The sequence below is a fragment of the Anarrhichthys ocellatus genome, unplaced genomic scaffold (assembly GCF_004355925.1).
Source record: "Anarrhichthys ocellatus isolate YVR2014 unplaced genomic scaffold, GSC_Weel_1.0 scaffold7, whole genome shotgun sequence".
Taxonomy (NCBI): Eukaryota; Metazoa; Chordata; class Actinopteri; order Perciformes; family Anarhichadidae; genus Anarrhichthys; species Anarrhichthys ocellatus.
The window spans coordinates 12,382,203-12,398,824 of NW_022280037.1; the positions used below are offsets into that span (position 1 = coordinate 12,382,203).

The 16,622-nt window shown below is 42.7% G+C and overlaps 1 protein-coding gene across 1 annotated transcript in view; it reads left to right on the top strand.

The window, feature by feature from the left end:
- sptbn5 (spectrin, beta, non-erythrocytic 5) overlaps positions 1-16,622 on the top strand; it is a 52,705-nt gene that overhangs the window by 16,093 nt on the left and 19,990 nt on the right. Inside the window, exons 9-42 of the mRNA XM_031847217.1 lie at positions 65-203; positions 495-614; positions 768-856; positions 1,334-1,487; positions 2,051-2,254; positions 2,968-3,174; positions 3,257-3,413; positions 4,043-4,179; positions 4,621-4,824; positions 4,914-5,066; positions 6,395-6,525; positions 6,639-6,890; positions 7,622-7,697; positions 7,799-8,010; positions 8,094-8,343; positions 8,498-8,637; positions 8,725-8,824; positions 9,300-9,470; positions 9,545-9,709; positions 9,782-9,871; positions 10,705-10,841; positions 11,456-11,642; positions 11,811-11,917; positions 12,032-12,122; positions 12,208-12,324; positions 12,973-13,130; positions 13,619-13,751; positions 14,129-14,274; positions 14,525-14,639; positions 14,963-15,073; positions 15,370-15,549; positions 15,630-15,830; positions 16,080-16,229; positions 16,304-16,408. Of these exons, the coding sequence (XP_031703077.1) occupies positions 65-203; positions 495-614; positions 768-856; positions 1,334-1,487; positions 2,051-2,254; positions 2,968-3,174; positions 3,257-3,413; positions 4,043-4,179; positions 4,621-4,824; positions 4,914-5,066; positions 6,395-6,525; positions 6,639-6,890; positions 7,622-7,697; positions 7,799-8,010; positions 8,094-8,343; positions 8,498-8,637; positions 8,725-8,824; positions 9,300-9,470; positions 9,545-9,709; positions 9,782-9,871; positions 10,705-10,841; positions 11,456-11,642; positions 11,811-11,917; positions 12,032-12,122; positions 12,208-12,324; positions 12,973-13,130; positions 13,619-13,751; positions 14,129-14,274; positions 14,525-14,639; positions 14,963-15,073; positions 15,370-15,549; positions 15,630-15,830; positions 16,080-16,229; positions 16,304-16,408 (5,089 nt within the window). The remainder of the gene's footprint in view (positions 1-64; positions 204-494; positions 615-767; positions 857-1,333; positions 1,488-2,050; positions 2,255-2,967; positions 3,175-3,256; positions 3,414-4,042; positions 4,180-4,620; positions 4,825-4,913; positions 5,067-6,394; positions 6,526-6,638; positions 6,891-7,621; positions 7,698-7,798; positions 8,011-8,093; positions 8,344-8,497; positions 8,638-8,724; positions 8,825-9,299; positions 9,471-9,544; positions 9,710-9,781; positions 9,872-10,704; positions 10,842-11,455; positions 11,643-11,810; positions 11,918-12,031; positions 12,123-12,207; positions 12,325-12,972; positions 13,131-13,618; positions 13,752-14,128; positions 14,275-14,524; positions 14,640-14,962; positions 15,074-15,369; positions 15,550-15,629; positions 15,831-16,079; positions 16,230-16,303; positions 16,409-16,622) is intronic.

Below are 16,622 nucleotides of genomic sequence, written 5' to 3' on the forward strand. Positions count from 1 at the left end.
ATAATATATATATATAATATATATATATATATATAATAATATATTTGTGTTCTGTGTTTGTAAGAGAGGAGAACATTAGCCATCGATGGAAGGACCTACTGCAGCAGCTCCAAGAGCAGAGGGGGCTGCTGGGAAACGTAGTTGAAAACCTCAGCATCCTCCGAGCCATCGAGCTCGTCTCCCAGGAGTTGAAAGAACTACAGGTGAGTTCACACTGACACTAATAATGATAACAATAACAATAATTGTTGTTATTAATTATTAAGGAGGATGCTGCACAGGAACAGGAAATTTATGCGTTTACAAAATAAAATAAATGCATGTAGTCATTTTTCTGACTGAAGTGTTCGTCACACATAATGTGTTCAAGGACCGTCAGAAAGAAGAACATCTGACAATTATGAGAGTTTTTACAGCTTCTGTCTCTGATAAACGGTGTAGTTTTTGTGATTATCTAAATAAACATGTTTTTCCATCTCTCCCCTGTCTCCCAGTCCCAGGCCAGTTCCTCTGAACTGGGTAAACAGCTGGCGGAGGCGGAGTCTCTCCTTCAGAAACAAGACCTCCTGGAAGCTCAGATCTCAGCTCACGGAGAAACCATCACGACGATGAAGGTAAGATATTGATTATGTTAATATATCACCATATTAATTATGTTAATATATCATCATACTGGTTAAGTTAATATATCATCATATTGATTATGTTAATATATCAGCATCCCATCAGGTGTTTTTAAAGGAGGTCCTCGTGTTTCTTCCTCTCAGATGAAGCAGACTGACGTTCCTCACATTCAGAGCAGAGTGAGAGCTCTGGACTCTCAGTACAGATCTCTGGTTTCTCTCAGCAGCAGCAGGTTTACTTCTGTTCACTTTATGGATAAAAATTAAGAAACAGACCGTTTACTAAATATATTAATATATGAATATACATCACTCCTCACCTCTCCTCTCTTGTTTCCTTCGCTCCTCTCTCGTCTCCTCCTACCCTCTCATCTTGTTTCCTTCTCTTATGTCTTTTCCTCTCCACTCTTGTTTCCTCCTCTCCTCACCTCTCTTGCATCCTCATCTGCTCTCCTTTCCACTCATCTCCTCTTTTGTATCCTCCTCGTCTTTCTTCTCCTCTTCTGTCTTGTTTCCTTTACCCTCCTGTTTCCTCCTTCTCTCCCCTCTCATCTCCTTTTACCCTTTCATCTTGTTTCCTTCTCTTACGTCTTTTCCTCTCCTCTCTTGTTTCCTCCTCTCTTGTTTTCCTCTCTTCTCTTGTTTCCTCCTCTCTTGTTTTCCTCTCTTCTCTTGTTTCCTCCTCTCCTCTATTGGTTCCGCCCCATCAGGAGGAGACAGCTGGAGGCTCAGTTGAGGCTGTTTGAGTTCTTCTCTGACTGTGAGGAGGTTGAGTTCTGGCTCTATGAACGCTGGCTGAGGCTCCAGACCGCCGGACTAGGACGAGACCTGAACCACATCCAGCTGAGTCAACACAAACACAAGGTAGTACACACACACATACACACAAGATGGACCTAATACACACACACACACACACACGACATCAGGGGAACAAATATAATAGTAATAACAACAATAAAAATGTTCATGCTCATTAAACTTATTTAATTTCTTCAGTTAAAGTTTCTTCTTGTTCACACTTTACTTTTCATGCGTTTGATTCTTAAATACTTAAACAAAACTTTCAGAGAACTTTTCTTGATTTTACATCGAATAAAAACTTGTTATTATAATGCCTTTGATCTGAATTACTTTGGTGAATTACTAAATAAAAGTTTATTTATAGAGCATATTTCATACATAAAAAAATAAGAACATTTTTTATTTATTTATCATGGCTTGATATGTCAAGTGTATTTGTATTTATTTACTTTATTTATTTGCCTTTAGTGGCCCGTTGCAACATCTAAATGAGTTTTATTTACCACAAAAATTAAGGATTTAAATAAATGATGACGTGGAAGATTTCATCTTTACAAATAAACTAAAACTCATATTGATTTGTTGCATTTTTGTGTCATTAATCTGAATTACTTCCTTGTCAGGCGTTGGAGGCAGAGCTCCAGGCCCAGGAGACCCTGTACCGGGGGGTTCTGGGTCGCGGTCAGGACCTGCTGTCCAAACAGAGTCCGCCGGACCAGCGAGCCGTCCAGAAGTGGATCCGAACCCTGAAGAAGCAGTGGAGCCGCCTGACCGACGAGGCGACGGGACGCCGCGACAGACTGCAGGCCGCCGCCGCCATCAAGCAGGTGACCAATGAAACGCCATCTATCCATTTTAATATATATTAAAGTTTGTTTTATCTGTCTGTCATCGTGATGTCACACATCGGTTTGTGGACTGACGTTTTGAAGCCTCGAGTTTATTCATTCCCTCTAGTGTGATGAATAAAGTAGCTAGCCTTGTAGCTAGGCTATTGATTAGCACGTCTTCTTTGGGAAGAAATACAAACAAAAGCCTTATTCTTAAGGCCTTGTGGAAGTATATAACACCGTTATACTGTTTGTTTGGTTAAATCTTTGCACCATTGTTTAGTTAATATCATTCTATTTTATTGTATATATTGTGAATTTTTATATTTAATATTTTTTACCATGTTATTTGTTATCTATTTTATCTAAAATAAAATAAAATTGTATCTATCAATCCTATAATATAATATAATATAATATAAAAGCCAAAAGCAGTTAGAGCTTCCTTCGGGTCATTGAGAATTTATTACTTATTCTTTTGTGTTTTAATTTCTTTGTTTTCACAATATTTCACCTATTAATTATAAAATGTATAGAAATATTGTGTAGATGTCACAATGAGGTGTTTTGATCATCCAATCAGGATTCGTGGTCGTGTTCTTTTGAGCTTCCTGCCGTGTCCCCATAAACCACAATCCTAGTTACAGTTGTTGAGCGTGGTTGTGGTTTAGGAGGACCAGATCCTCAGACCTCCTTTTTCCACCTTTCAGTACTTTGCGGATGTGGCGGAGGCCGACTCCTGGCTGGGCGACAGGAAACCGCTGCTGACCAGCGAGGATCATGGGAAGGACGAGTCGAGCACGGCGGCGTTGCTGCAGCGCCACCTGCGGGTGGAGAGGGAGATGGCGGCCTACGCCTCGGAGATCAAGAGACTGACGGAGCAGGCGAGGAGCGCCGCCCAGCTAACGACTCTGACTGTGAGTACCGGACTCGAATCAAAACTCGGCATATCGGTCCACAAGAGCTCTAAAAAATTACGCTGACTCACTTCCTGTGTAGACGGAGCCTCAGCAGAGTAAGATGATCCAATGCAGCGACTCTTCCGGAGACGAGGAGGCGCCAGGAGCGGTGACATCACCGCCATCTAGCGCCAGGGGAGGGAGGGGCTCCGGGAGTGATGACAGCAAGGCCAAGGTCCGCTTCAGATACAGCAGAGGTACTGGAGGTCTGCAGGAGTGCATGATGGGAAACAAACATTAGACGTTAGTTTTTTAGTTAGGATGTTTGGTCAGTAAACTTCCAGGTGCATGTCAATAATTTATTTCTTGTTTAATTTCCTGTCAGTAAAATCTTTTTGGGATTAGTTTTCACGATGGACCGCAAAATACTTTTTGAGTTTTTTATAATAATATTATTATTATTATTGTTCAGTTGGTTTTATTTTCCATCTAAGTTATGCATATATGTATATCTGTTCTATATCGTCTTATTTTTATCTGATTTGATCAAGTCTGTTGTATTTTCTGGTTATGAATATTATTTATAGTAATCAAAAAATATTCATAATGTATATTAATATTATTATTAATATTAAATTGGAATAGATCAAGAATAGATTAATAATGTTGTAAAACTGGTAGGAAAAGTAACTTCAGGTGGTCGATATTTAAAAAAGAAAATAGTTAAATCAGTGGATGTAAGTTTTTCTCTGGAATGGCGTGACGGAGCATTAGTATATCAGTGCAAACTGAAAGAGCCTCAGGAGGTGAGTCTTACATAGAATGTATTTTGTTTTTATTTGAACTTTTCCTTTTTTAAATGTACTTTGAACTAAACTGATTGCAGGTCAGTTTCCGTGGGATCGTAACGAGATCGTAACCGTTGTCGGCACCGAGCCGGACGGAGACCGAGTTCTGGCCAGAGACGCCAGAGGAAACCAGCAGCTCGTCCCCAAAACCTACCTGAGTCTCCTGCCAGCCACCGTACGGTCAATAATCAATAACATTTAAATTAGATCAATTATCAGACACCTATTTTAAAGTCTTTAGGCTTTAAAATAGGATGTCACGACACCAGAAATATAGTCGATACCGTGGTAAAAACAAAACTACTTTATTACCGTTTGCATATTGTTTTTTGCAGATTCATTATTAATTTCGCCAAAAAACTACATTTTACAAGATTACATTTGAACACATACATGATGGCGTTATAATCTGCTCTCGACCAATACTAATTTTTTTTAGCCAAGCAGGACTGTGCTGCTAGCAGCTAGCTAGCTAGCTAGCTTTCCTCCTGTAGACTCCAGCACAGATTTTGTTGTTAATAATGGAGCATTATCAGGCGAATGTTTTGATGTCATTGTCGTGTCATGAGTCATTTTAGATCAATAATAAGTAATTTTTCTCCCTCACTCTGCTCAGGCTCCTCCCACCTCCTCGGCCAATGGCGTGCCAGAGAGCCCGAGCAGGAAGTCGAGTCGTCCGAGGCGCAGCCGCTCGATGCGTCGCGGCACGGCCGAGATCCAGACAACATGGCTGCCGGACCCACAGTACCAGAGAGACACGGTGGAGAGCACGCAGGCCGGGCTGGACCGGGACTACAACTCCCTGTTCCTCCTGGTCACGGTAAGAGAGGGGCAGCCTGGGAAATGGAGTTTTGTCTGGAGGAAATTGATGCAGTAAATTAAGATTTTCTGGTTTGTTTTGTTTTGCAGACGAAGACGAGGAGTCTGCAGGAGACGCTGCGTCTGCATCGGTTCTACAACGGCTGTCAGGAGTTTGAGTCATGGATGGAGGACAAGGAGAACGTCCTGAACTCCTTCAGCACCGACGCAGACAACCTGGGAGCCGTTCAGGCTAAATACGAGGTGAAGATTGTTAAAAAGTGTTTCTCTGAAAATATATAAAACTTCTTCACACATCAGAGTAGTGGTGCAACGGATCATAAAACTCACTGATCGGATCAGAACAATAGAAAAACGGTAGCAGATAGAACTTTTGGTCTTTCCGGTCTACAAGGATCCAGAATATTATTTTTCGTCACCGTCTCAAAAATGATTTCAACCGCTCTGAAGTCAGTAAACCATTAAAAATACTAAATGTTATACTTTTACTTTGTTATCGTAATTTATAGTGTTTTTTCCTTCATAAAAACACACAATTCAAACGATAAGGAAATAAAAGATTGTATTTGTACTATCATTATTATTTTTACTGATTATTATTATTAATGATGTATAATAATGTGCTTAGAGCTTGTGTTAGGAAGTTAAACAGCTCATAATTCATCTCTAATGTCTATTTTATATTCATATGAAAACATCTCCTTCAAACTACTGGATTTATTCAAGTTTATCACCAAAACTACATTTTACAGATTACACGTGAACACATCATGATAACGTTATAATTTACCTTCAGCCAGTACTCATTTTCACTGAGCAGAGCCTGAAGGCATCATAATGTAACTGAAGTGAACCTCTGTTGGTTAGCCGTTAGGGGTGCTGCTAACGTTACTAGCTCTCCTCCTGTTGGTTTAAACACTGATTGGTTGTTTACAATGAAACATCATCAGAGATCAGAGACTAGAAACACATGTTCTGCTGAGTTAGTAAAACTTTCTTTACACTCTGATGGTTAACGTTAAAACTTTCTTTACACTGTGAGGGTTAACGTTAAAACTTTCTTTACACTGTGATGGTTAACGGAAAAACTTTATTTACACTGTGATGGTTAACGTTAACTACTTCACAGGATGTAGTGCCGACTGCTTCAGTTAACTCTTTTACAAATAGATACAATCTGATCAACAAAGGATGTTTTCTTGTTATTTTGTTGTGGTGTTGGTTTGTTGTAGTTGGAGAATGTGGAGGATTTATATCTTGTCGATCCTCTGATTGAAGGACGGCCCTGCTCTCCACTTAGCCACAGTCGCTAACTTGAAGGATTCATTTATTAAATTAGTACAACAATTTCTTTCTTATTATTTGTTTGCATCTTAATTTTTGTTGTCAATGATTATGAGCAACTTAAATACAACTTTTTGAATATTGTAGTGAAATTGAAATAACGTCACATAAAATATTGATGAACAGTTTTTTTAAAATGTTAGAATATTCAAACCACGTGAAGTCAAATCGACCGTTTTTTTCAAAGTAAAATATATTTAAATTTGAGATTTGACTGCCTGTTCTAGAACTTCCTGACTGATTTGGCGAGTGGGCGTGGCCAGTTGGAAGACATCATCCGAATGGCGGAGGAGCTGGTGAAGAGCCGACACAGCAAACAGAGAGAGATCCTGGACGGACAGAGGAGAGTTTCCAACAGGTACAAATATCTCAAGTGACACTAACGAGTACTGAACTGGTTCATGATCTTTGATGCGGTTCCACCTGTCCTAACCTGGACTCTGGTCTCTTCCTGGTCCCTGGCGTCTGCAGGTGGGATCGGATCCAGCGGCTGAAGGAGGAGAAGGGCCACGAGCTGCTGAGCACGGCAGATGTTCAGTCCTTCCTGCTGAGCTGCCGGGAGGCCAAAGCTCAGCTGCAGGGTCAGCTGTCTGGCCTCAACGTCGTAGACGCGGGCTGCAGCTCCTTCACCCTGATGGCCGAGGACAAGAACCAGACCCAGACCCTCAGAGATATCCAGACACTGGAGGCCAAGATCGCCTACCTGAAGAGCGTCGCCAAGATGTACGGGCTACTGATCCAGACTGCAGTAACCTCAGTGGTTTAACGAAAACACTTCTACACTTTTGTAGAAGTTTAATGCAAAGATTTGATATCATTAATTTAAAAAATCACCTTTTGTCTCATGAAACCTTAAATATCCCTCAATTTATATTCATATGTTTTAATTGTTACATAATGTTTGCTGTGTCAATGCAATGAACCTCGGCTCCTATAATAAGTCTATAATAAACTTTAGCCAAAATACAGACACGTTCGACCCTTCAAGACAAAAATGTAAAATCATCATATATTCAAACTGTCATTTAAAGGGTTACAATTCTCTACGTGAATTAATATTTGGTAACTGTGATCTGTTAGTTAAAAGATTTAACTCGGTAAAAGTAGAAAATAATATTAAAATATATATTTTTGTCCTCTAAAGACTTTTTTAAAGAGAGGTTTAAAGGTTTAACTCCATTCATTTACTTCCAAATGATACATAATTTGTTTTATTAACAATTCTGTTTGTGGAGTTTGTCCACCTGATGGCCGAGAGATTCTTACTGACAGATCTTAATTTAAGACATAATTTAAAATAGCTGTGATAACTGTGAATGTGATAACAGCCGTTTCCTGTTCTGATTTTAAAAGTAACATTTAATGGAGGAAAGTTTCAAAGAGCCGAACATCATCCAGCTGGTTTCATGTTTAACTGCTTCACCAGTCCACGATGTGCGTTTCTTGTGTTCCAGGAAGCAGGACTGCAGTCCAGCAGAGAGTGCAGTCATCGTGGAGGAGGTCCGGGGTCTGGAGGCTCTGCTGGATCAGGTTTGAGTTTAACTCATCATCACAGATACTGAACTGTATTAGATCCTCTGAGAGCTGTAAGAAATCACCTTCAGACTTCTGCTGTTGTGTTTGCGGACCAGCTGAAGCGTCAGGCTGCAGACAGACAGTGCCTCCTGGAGGAGGCCCGCGGCCTGCAGAGCTTCCAGCGGCGGTCCAAGGAGCTGCAGCACTGGACCGGCTCGGTGCAGGAGCGCCTCCTGGAGGAGGAGACGGCCACCGACGTGGCCTCGGCCGTCGCCCTGCTGGAGCAACACCGGGAGCTCCGGCTGGAGATGGAGGAGCAGAGGAGCAGGTGAAGATCACGCCCTCCCCCCCCCCCCAACAGAAAAGCTCAATATTAATAATTAATAATTGTCCACCATGTTGTTTCATCAGGTGTGAGGAGGTGGAGACGTTGGGGAAATCTCTTCAGCAGGGCTCGTCCAACGGGAAGACGGGAGGCGTCGACATCCAGCAAACCCTGGACAAACTCAAAGCCGATTGGTCCAAGCTCGACGAGCTTTGGGCCAGTAGGAAGGAGCGTTTGGAGCAGGGGGCGGAGCTCCAGAGGCTGAACCAGGAGGGAGACCGTATCGAGGCGGCGCTGTCGGGACACGAAGCCCGTCTGAGGGTCAAAGACGTCGGGGTGAGGGACAGGGTTTTCATGGTCCATGAAGACACGGGGTCTTTCTCGTGTGTTTACTATTAATTCAATTCACAATGTGGCATCATGTGACAAGAACGATCAGAAGTTATAATTTAATGTGTGTTTTGATGATTCTGTATGTTTGCTGGTTCAGGACTCGGTGGACAGCGTCCACAGTCTTCTGGGCCGACAGGACGAGCTGGAGGGTCTCCTGAAGGCTCTGGACCAACGGGTGGATCGGTTCACCGAACGCAGCCGGGAGCTCATTGACCAACGACACTACGCTGCCAAACGGTAAGAGACACGACGTCAAGATCTACATTTCCTCAGCAGCGTTAGAGTCCCAACTGAACTGTTGTGACGTGTGTTTTGGTCTTGAAGCATCAAGGAGAGGAGCAGCAGCGTCCAGGAGGCCAACAGGAAGCTGAAGGAGAGCAGCGAGAGGAGGAGGAGTCTGCTGCTGGACTCCAAGAAATATCAGGTATTTATTCTTTATAGAGCTCCGCTCTAATATTCTGTTTCTCTGTGGAATACTCACAGTAGAGAAGAACTTTAATATTCATACACTTTATTTATACATCATGAGTTACAAAGAAAGGATTAAAACATTTCAGGAGGCAAAGTAGAAAATTATATTAAAATATATATTTTTGTGGCAGTTTTATGACAATTTTGTCCTCTAAAGACGTCAGCAACTTCTTTAAAGGGAGAGTTAAAGTAATTCAGATCTGTTGCTATAAAACTCTAAGATATCGAAGTTCATCTCAAGTTTTAACTCCATTTCAACACATTTATTCCAAATGATACATTATTTGTTTGATTAACAATTCTGTTTGTGGAGTTTTTCCCCGGAGGGTTGAGAGATTTTTGCTGACAAATCTTAGTTTTAGACATAATTTAAAATAGCAAACTCTGACCGAAGATCTAAGAACAGATAAATGTCAAAATGTCTGCAGGAGTTCCAGAGAGACGCAGACGAGCTGCTGCTGTGGATGGAGGAGAAGTTTAAGGTGGCGGAGGACGAGTCGTACCGCGACCCCACCAACGTCCTCCCCAAGCTGAAGAGGCACGAGGCGGCCGAGAAGGAGATGCAGGCCAACCAGGTCTGGCTGGACCGACTGATTCAGGTAAACCAGTTCCTAGTCCAATGATTTGATGTCTATCTCACACTGTGCATTAAATTATGCGTGTTCATGTCCAGCTCGGGCAGGAGATGCTGGCTGAAGAGCACTACAGCAGTCAGAGCATCGGCAGGAAGTCCACTCAGGTCAGCAGCCGGTGGAGGAGACTCCAGGACAAGATGGCCGACAGAGGAGACAAACTGAGACAGGCGGGGCAGCAGGAGCAGCTGATGGAGCTGCTGCAGGTAGAACACTTAACTAGTGACTTCACTACTGGAGGCTCAAAGAGAAGCTCATTCCTGTTTCCTTCCCTTTAGGATGCCAAGCTGAAGATCGAGGCCATCCAGTGGATGCTGAACAACGCTGCCAAAGGTCACGACCTCCGCTCCAGCCGACAGCTTCTGAAGGTGGGGGGGGGGGCGTTTTATATGAGCTCCGTAGTTGTCCGGTCTAGTTTAGTTACTCAAATTTCAAACATTTATTATCCCAAAAAAGTTTAACAAAACAAATAACTGGTGACAACTGAATTGACAGTAAACCATCAAAAATACTAAATGTTATACTTTTACTTTGTTATAGTAATTTATGGTGTTTTTTTCTTTATAAAAACACACTATTCAAAAGATAAGGAAATACAAGATTATATTTTTATGTCATTATTATTAATGATGTATAATAATGTGCTTAGAGCTCGTGTTAGGAAGTTAAACAGCTCATAATTCATCTCTAATATCTATTTTATATACATATGAAAACATCTCCTTCAAACTACTGGATTTATTCAAGTTTATCGCCAAAACTACATGTTACAGATTACACGTGAACACATCATGATAACGTTATAATGTACCTTCAGCCAGTACTCATGTTCACTGAGCAGAGCCTGAAGGCATCATAGTGTAACTGAAGTGAACCTCCGTTGGTTAGCCGTTAGCGGTGCTGCTAATGTTACTAGCTCTCCTCCTGTTGGTTTAAACACTGATTGGTTGTTTACAATGAAACATGATCAGAGATCAGAGACTAGAAACACATGTTCTACTGAAAACTTTATTTACACTCTGATGGTTAACAATGAAACTTTATTTATACTCTGATGGTTAACGTTAAAACTTTATTTACACTCTAATGGTTAACGTTAAAACTTTATTTACACTCTGATGGTTAACGGTAAAACTTTATTTACACTGTGATGGTTAACAATAAACATGCATACATAACTTTTAACTGTTTCTGTGTGAAGGAGCATCAGCAGCTGGAGCAGGAGGCCAAGGAGCTGGCGGAGAAGATCAACTCCATCGTCAGCCGGGCCAAACGCCTCGCCTCCAATCACTTCGACTCCCAGAGGATCCTCCGTGAGACCGACACCTACCTCACTCTGTGAGTCCACATTCACGGTCCCCAGAGGATGAACTCCAATGACTTTGGTGGTCCTTTTTTTTACTTGTCTTCTAGCTCCGCCAACAGGTCAAAGAGTTTCAGCTCCTATAATAAACTATAAAGCCAAAATACAGACACTCAGACCTTTAAGGACTAAAGCGTCCCACTGAAACCCAATAAAACCTCAATATTTGAATATTTATTATTATTTAATTCTGTGAAACTTTGACTGAACTGCTGCTGAGCACAGAGGCTGGAAGAAGAGGATGTAAAAATGTAAATAACTTAACAAATATAGCACCTGGAGCCTCCATTTTTTTTCCAACATTCGTAACACTTGGAAAAATGTTGTTTATATAGATTCCATTGTTTGCTATTTTTTGTCAAATACATTATCAAAGAAAATACACTTGTGTTATTTTAATTTTCTATGGTTGATGTCATAGTAACTGTGTTATTCTGCATTAAGACATGTTTGAGTTATCTCTACTTCTAGTCATGATGGTGCTGTTTCCACAGAGGAGCAGGACTTTTATTTTGAGAAGGAAAAGGAGGAAGCTGATATTCTCTTAGATGTAGTGGGACATGCTGTCTGAAGGATCTTTGTGCTGCAGGTTCAAGTCTCTCCAGAAGCCTCTGGACCGCCGTCGAGCTCAGCTGGAGGTGTCGGTGCTGCTGTTTGGGTTTCATCACGACGTGGACCTGGAGCTCAGCTGGATCTCTGAACGGGTTCCTGCCTCTGGATCCACAGGATACGACAAGTCTCTGGCTGGAGCCATCAGCCTCATGCAGAAACACAAGGTGCCAGCTGGATTATTCTTCATTTGTTCATCTAAACAGCTCAGAATAACAATGACGGTGAAAAAAACAAAACAAAGGGTGATTTGTGACACATAAAGGTCCATTTTATTATTCCTTCTGAACGTTTTATTAATCAAAAACCAGCTAAAATTGGATGTGTTCACACAGGAGCTGCAGGCGGAAGTGAACGCCCACCGAAAACACCTGAACCACATCCTGGAAAAGGGGCGGGGCCTAGCCAAATCCAGCAAATCGGACAAAGAACTGCTCCAGAGGTGCTGTTGTGTTTCTCTTCGAGGGTCGATTGTGACATTTTTCTTTTGATTTTCATGTCAAAATGTTCTAATCTCCTCGATAAATGACTGGTTGTTTTCATGTTTTTGTTGCAGGTGCAAACACCTGAGTGCAGAGTGGGAGGAGCTAGAGGAGGCCTGCAACAGGAGAGCAGCTCACCTGAGCAAGGCCATCACCAGAGAACAGGTGAGAGAGATTTTTTATTTATACATTTGAGAAAGCGTTTTTGTTTATGGCGGCGTTTTGTGCTGACTGTGCACCGTCCCTCCAGCTACTGTTGGACTGCTCTGAGCTGGAGTCCAGGCTGACGGAGACCCTCACTCTGGTGAACACCGACGACTACGGCAAAGACCAGCTGGCCACTCAGAGTCTCCTCACCAAACACCAGGTACACTCACTCTGAGAGAGAGGGCTGCTCTTAAATATGGGATCATTTTCTGCTTATTTTCTCGTGGTGAAGCAGCATGGCATCATGGGAGTTTTTGTCTTCATTGCAGTCAGCTTCTTCTACAAATAGACCTGCTGTTTAAAACCGGTTAAAAAAAACACTAAATAAAGCAGCTTCACGTTAAAAGTGTTTCTCTGACGCAGGACGTCCCAAAGACGTCCGACAACTAAAACCCTTCACCCACCCGGTCAAAATATAGTTAGAAAACACAAAGATGTGTTATAAGGTGGATATAAAGTCAGTCAGCTTCTGGTGGACAACCACACAAAGCGCTGCACAAAGAGGTTATGACACCATTGACAGATGCCTAAGTAAAATGACACAACTCAACAGTGTATAATGTAGGTGTAGTCATATTTAGACTTTTTGATGAGGAAAACCTACATATTTATCCTAAACCAAAACAATAGGGGACCTCAGATCCTTCCCTGTGGAACTCCTTCTCAACTTTTCTTTGCATCTTTTGCACAGATAGAACTCCCAAAATGTTCCTTATTTTCCAAATCCTTTCTGTGAATATCTGTATTTAAACAAAATGGTAAAATGGTGTAACGTAGCAGCACGTGTGTGCGATTCCCTGGGCTGTAGGTGTTGGAGGGCCAGCTGGAGGTTCTGGAGGTGGAGGTGGAGGAGTTGGGAGACCAGGTGGAGCAGGCGGTTCACAACTGGAGCCTGGAGGAGCTCAGCAGGCCTCACGGTCGCCTCAGCAGCCTGAACCAGCAGCTGCAGCACCAGGCTGCTCTCAGGTAAATACTGACTCAGTACGATACTACAAATACTCATTACGATACTACAAATACTCATTACGATACTACAAATACTCATTACGATACTATAAATACTCAGTACGATACTACAAATACTCAGTACGGTACTACAAATACTCAGTACGATACTACAAATACTCAGTACTACAAACTGAGCCCCGTGTTTTAAGCCAATATTTGTTATTAAATTACAATTAAAAGTCTGCTGTAATGACAACTATCACTGGATCACTTCTGCACATTTAAAGAGTGTCTTCTTTCTATGATTCATAAGCAGATTTATGATCATTTATTCTGGATGGACATTAGAAATAATATATTTGTAATGATATTATCTGGAAGTTGATGTTTGCTGAATGTATAAATCTGTGTTCACATGTGACTGAGTTCAGACTCAGAGGAGGAGTGTTTTAAAGCACTTAGATCAGCTTCTATAAATCCGATTAATAACTTGTCTGTCCCTCCAGGGGTCAGAGGTTGAAGGAAGTCCTCCATCTCCACGAGTTCAGAAGAGAGTCCTCAGAGTTCGAGGACTGGATGGACCAGCAGAGACAGACGGCAGAGTCTCAGGACCTGGGCAACGACTACCAACATGTGCAGGTTACATCTCGTTAACGGGACCCTGATATTATGTCTCCTGATATGTAAACGTCAGAGGTCAGGTTTCAGGTCATTTGAAAGATTTTGTCCACCAGCTTTATTTTTAAAATATTCCATCACTACATAAAAATCAGGATCTTTGTCAATCTATTGTGCATATGTTATGTTTTACTTTTTATTTATATCTGTCAATACATCAGCCACATTTCTTAAACTCCAAAATATTTATTGTAACTGTACCGGCCTCAGAAATCTAATATCGGCTCCACCATATACTTACTATTTATAGTACTGGTAATATATATATATATATATATATATATGTAATCTATAAAGGTCACCGTGACGTAAAAGATTTGTGTTTTTTGACGTTTCAGATACTTCGGGGGAAGTTTGAAAGTTTCCTGAAGCAGCTTGAGGTTGGAGAGGAGAGACTTCAGAGCTGCAGAGATCTTTCTGCTGGACTGATCCTCAACAAGCACCCTCAGAGCTCTGAGGTCAGAGACACGCTGCAGCAGCTCAGGTACGCCCAGGTGTTCACGCCCAGGTGTAGGGACGGTAGGTAGTTTGACCAGTAAAATGCAGATGAATTTAAAAATGTTAACTCTTTGAAAGCTTCATATTTACATTATCAGATCATTTTCTAAAGGTTTTCTTTGTGCTGACGACATCATGCTGTTTCCACCCAAATGACTTGCTGCCAATTTCTAAATGTTCCTCCTTGTGTGGAGATGAAGTGAGCTTTGTGTTTAACTTTTGACGTTTGTTTGCAGTGCATGCTGGGAGGATTTGAGGAGCGTGGCCAGGGAGCGTCAGGATCGGCTGCAGAGAGCCGAGGGGTGTCACCGCTTCTATAGAGACCTGAGCGATGCTCTGACCCTCATCCAGGTTAGAACCTCTCTCTATAGAACCTCTCTCTACTGAACCTCTCTGCAGAACCTCTCTACTGAACCGCTCTCCACAGAACCTCTCTCTCTACAGAACCTCTCTACAGAACCTCTCTCTCTACAGAACCTCTCTCTCTACTGAACCGCTCTCTCTACTGTACCTCTCTCTCTACAGAACCTCTCTCTACTGAACCTCTCTCTCTACTGAACCTCTCTACAGAACCTCTCTCTACTGAACCTCTCTCTACCGGAACATCACATGCTCACATGTTGAAGTTAAAAACCCTCAGAGTCTCTCCTCCCTTCCTCCCTCTCTCTCTCTAGGAGCGACAGAAGAGCATCCCCGATGACGTGGCGAAGGATTTGAGAGGAGTGATGTCACAGCTGAGGAAGCATGAAGCGTTGCTCCACGAGCTGGCTGCTACGGAGCAACAGGTAGAGAAGATGCTTCTTGTGTTGAAGCTGCATTCTCTCTACTGACCATCAGGGGGTGACTCCTCTGGTTGTATAGAAGTCTATGAGAAAATGACTCTACTTCTCTCTTGATTTATTACCTCAGTAAACATTGTAAACATGAGTTTATGGTCTCAATCTCTAGTTTCAAGTCTTCTTCAATACAGCATGATGTTCATTTAGTAAATGATGGTCCATTTAGCATCAAACAGACCATAAAGCAGCGTATGCTTTAGGGCGGGCTACACACTGATTGACAGTTGGTGATGTGTGTGTAGTTGCAGGAGCAACTGGACACCGTGGACTCTATCCTGGACCTCTGCACGCCTCAGTTGAAGCTCCGCCTGCAGGAAGTGCAGCAGGAAGTGGTGGAACGGTGGGAGGAGCTCCGACTCCACGCTGAGAGAAGGGAGGAGGAGCTAAAATTGGCGTGTCAGAGATATCTGTTCCTCAACACGGTGAGAACGGACAGATAGACGGAAACGTTAAATAATCCCTTCACGCTTTACGTCTCGTGTGTCTTTGTGTCGTTCTCCAGGCGCAGGACTACTTGCTGTGGTGCAGTCAGCTGATCGGTGCGATGGCTGCCGAGGAGAGCATCAGCGACGTGGCGACCGCCGACCTCCAGTTGGCGCAGCACCAGCAGCTGTGGGCTGAGATGGAGGCCAGACAGGAGACCTACCAGCAGGCTGTGGACATGGGGGAGGAGCTTCAGAGGCAGGACGCCAACAGGAAGGAGGTGAGAAACTACAAAACTACACCGTAGAAAACATCATTACCATTATTTCTGGTGGTCCTTGAACACATCATGTGTGGCGAGCACTTCAGTCAGAAAAAGCAGCCAAAACGAAGCTTACAATTGTGATATTTCATCAACAACATTTTATAGAGGAGCAGGAAAAGTCCTGCTCCTCTATTACAATAAAAAGGAGCAGAAAAGGCCCCGAAGCTACTTTGGGGTTCAGATTGTTGACTGTGGTTCCTCCAGGTGTTGGAGAAGCTGGAGGCCCTGCAGGAGGAGCGGGACAAACTGGAGGACCAGTGGAACCAGAAGCAGAGCTGGTTAGAAAGCATCCACCTGGAGCAGGTCTTCTACAGAGACGTCAACAGCGTGGACAAAACCTCCGGCTCTCAGGAGGTAAAAGCTCATCCGTTTTGTTTTTTTAAGAGGAAACACGAGAGTCTGATCTCTGGTCTGAACCTCTTCCACAGATCCTGTTGCAGAACGGCACTCTGGGAAACGCGGTGGATGAGACGGAGGGTTTGATCAAACGCCATGAAGCTTTTGAGAAGCTGCTCGGCTCGCAGGAGGACAAGGTCTGCTCTTCTTCTGTGGTTTACTCTCTTGGAATGTGACTCGTTTTTATTTCCTACATATGGATATACATAATTATTCAGAATTATCTTTTTACAACAAACTAAAATGTTTTGCGGTGGGACACAACGATACAGATTTACCCGTGGGTGTTTTGTGGTTTGGACCAATCAGAGTCCTGGGAGGAGCTACTGGCAGCTAGGGGGCGTGGCTTAG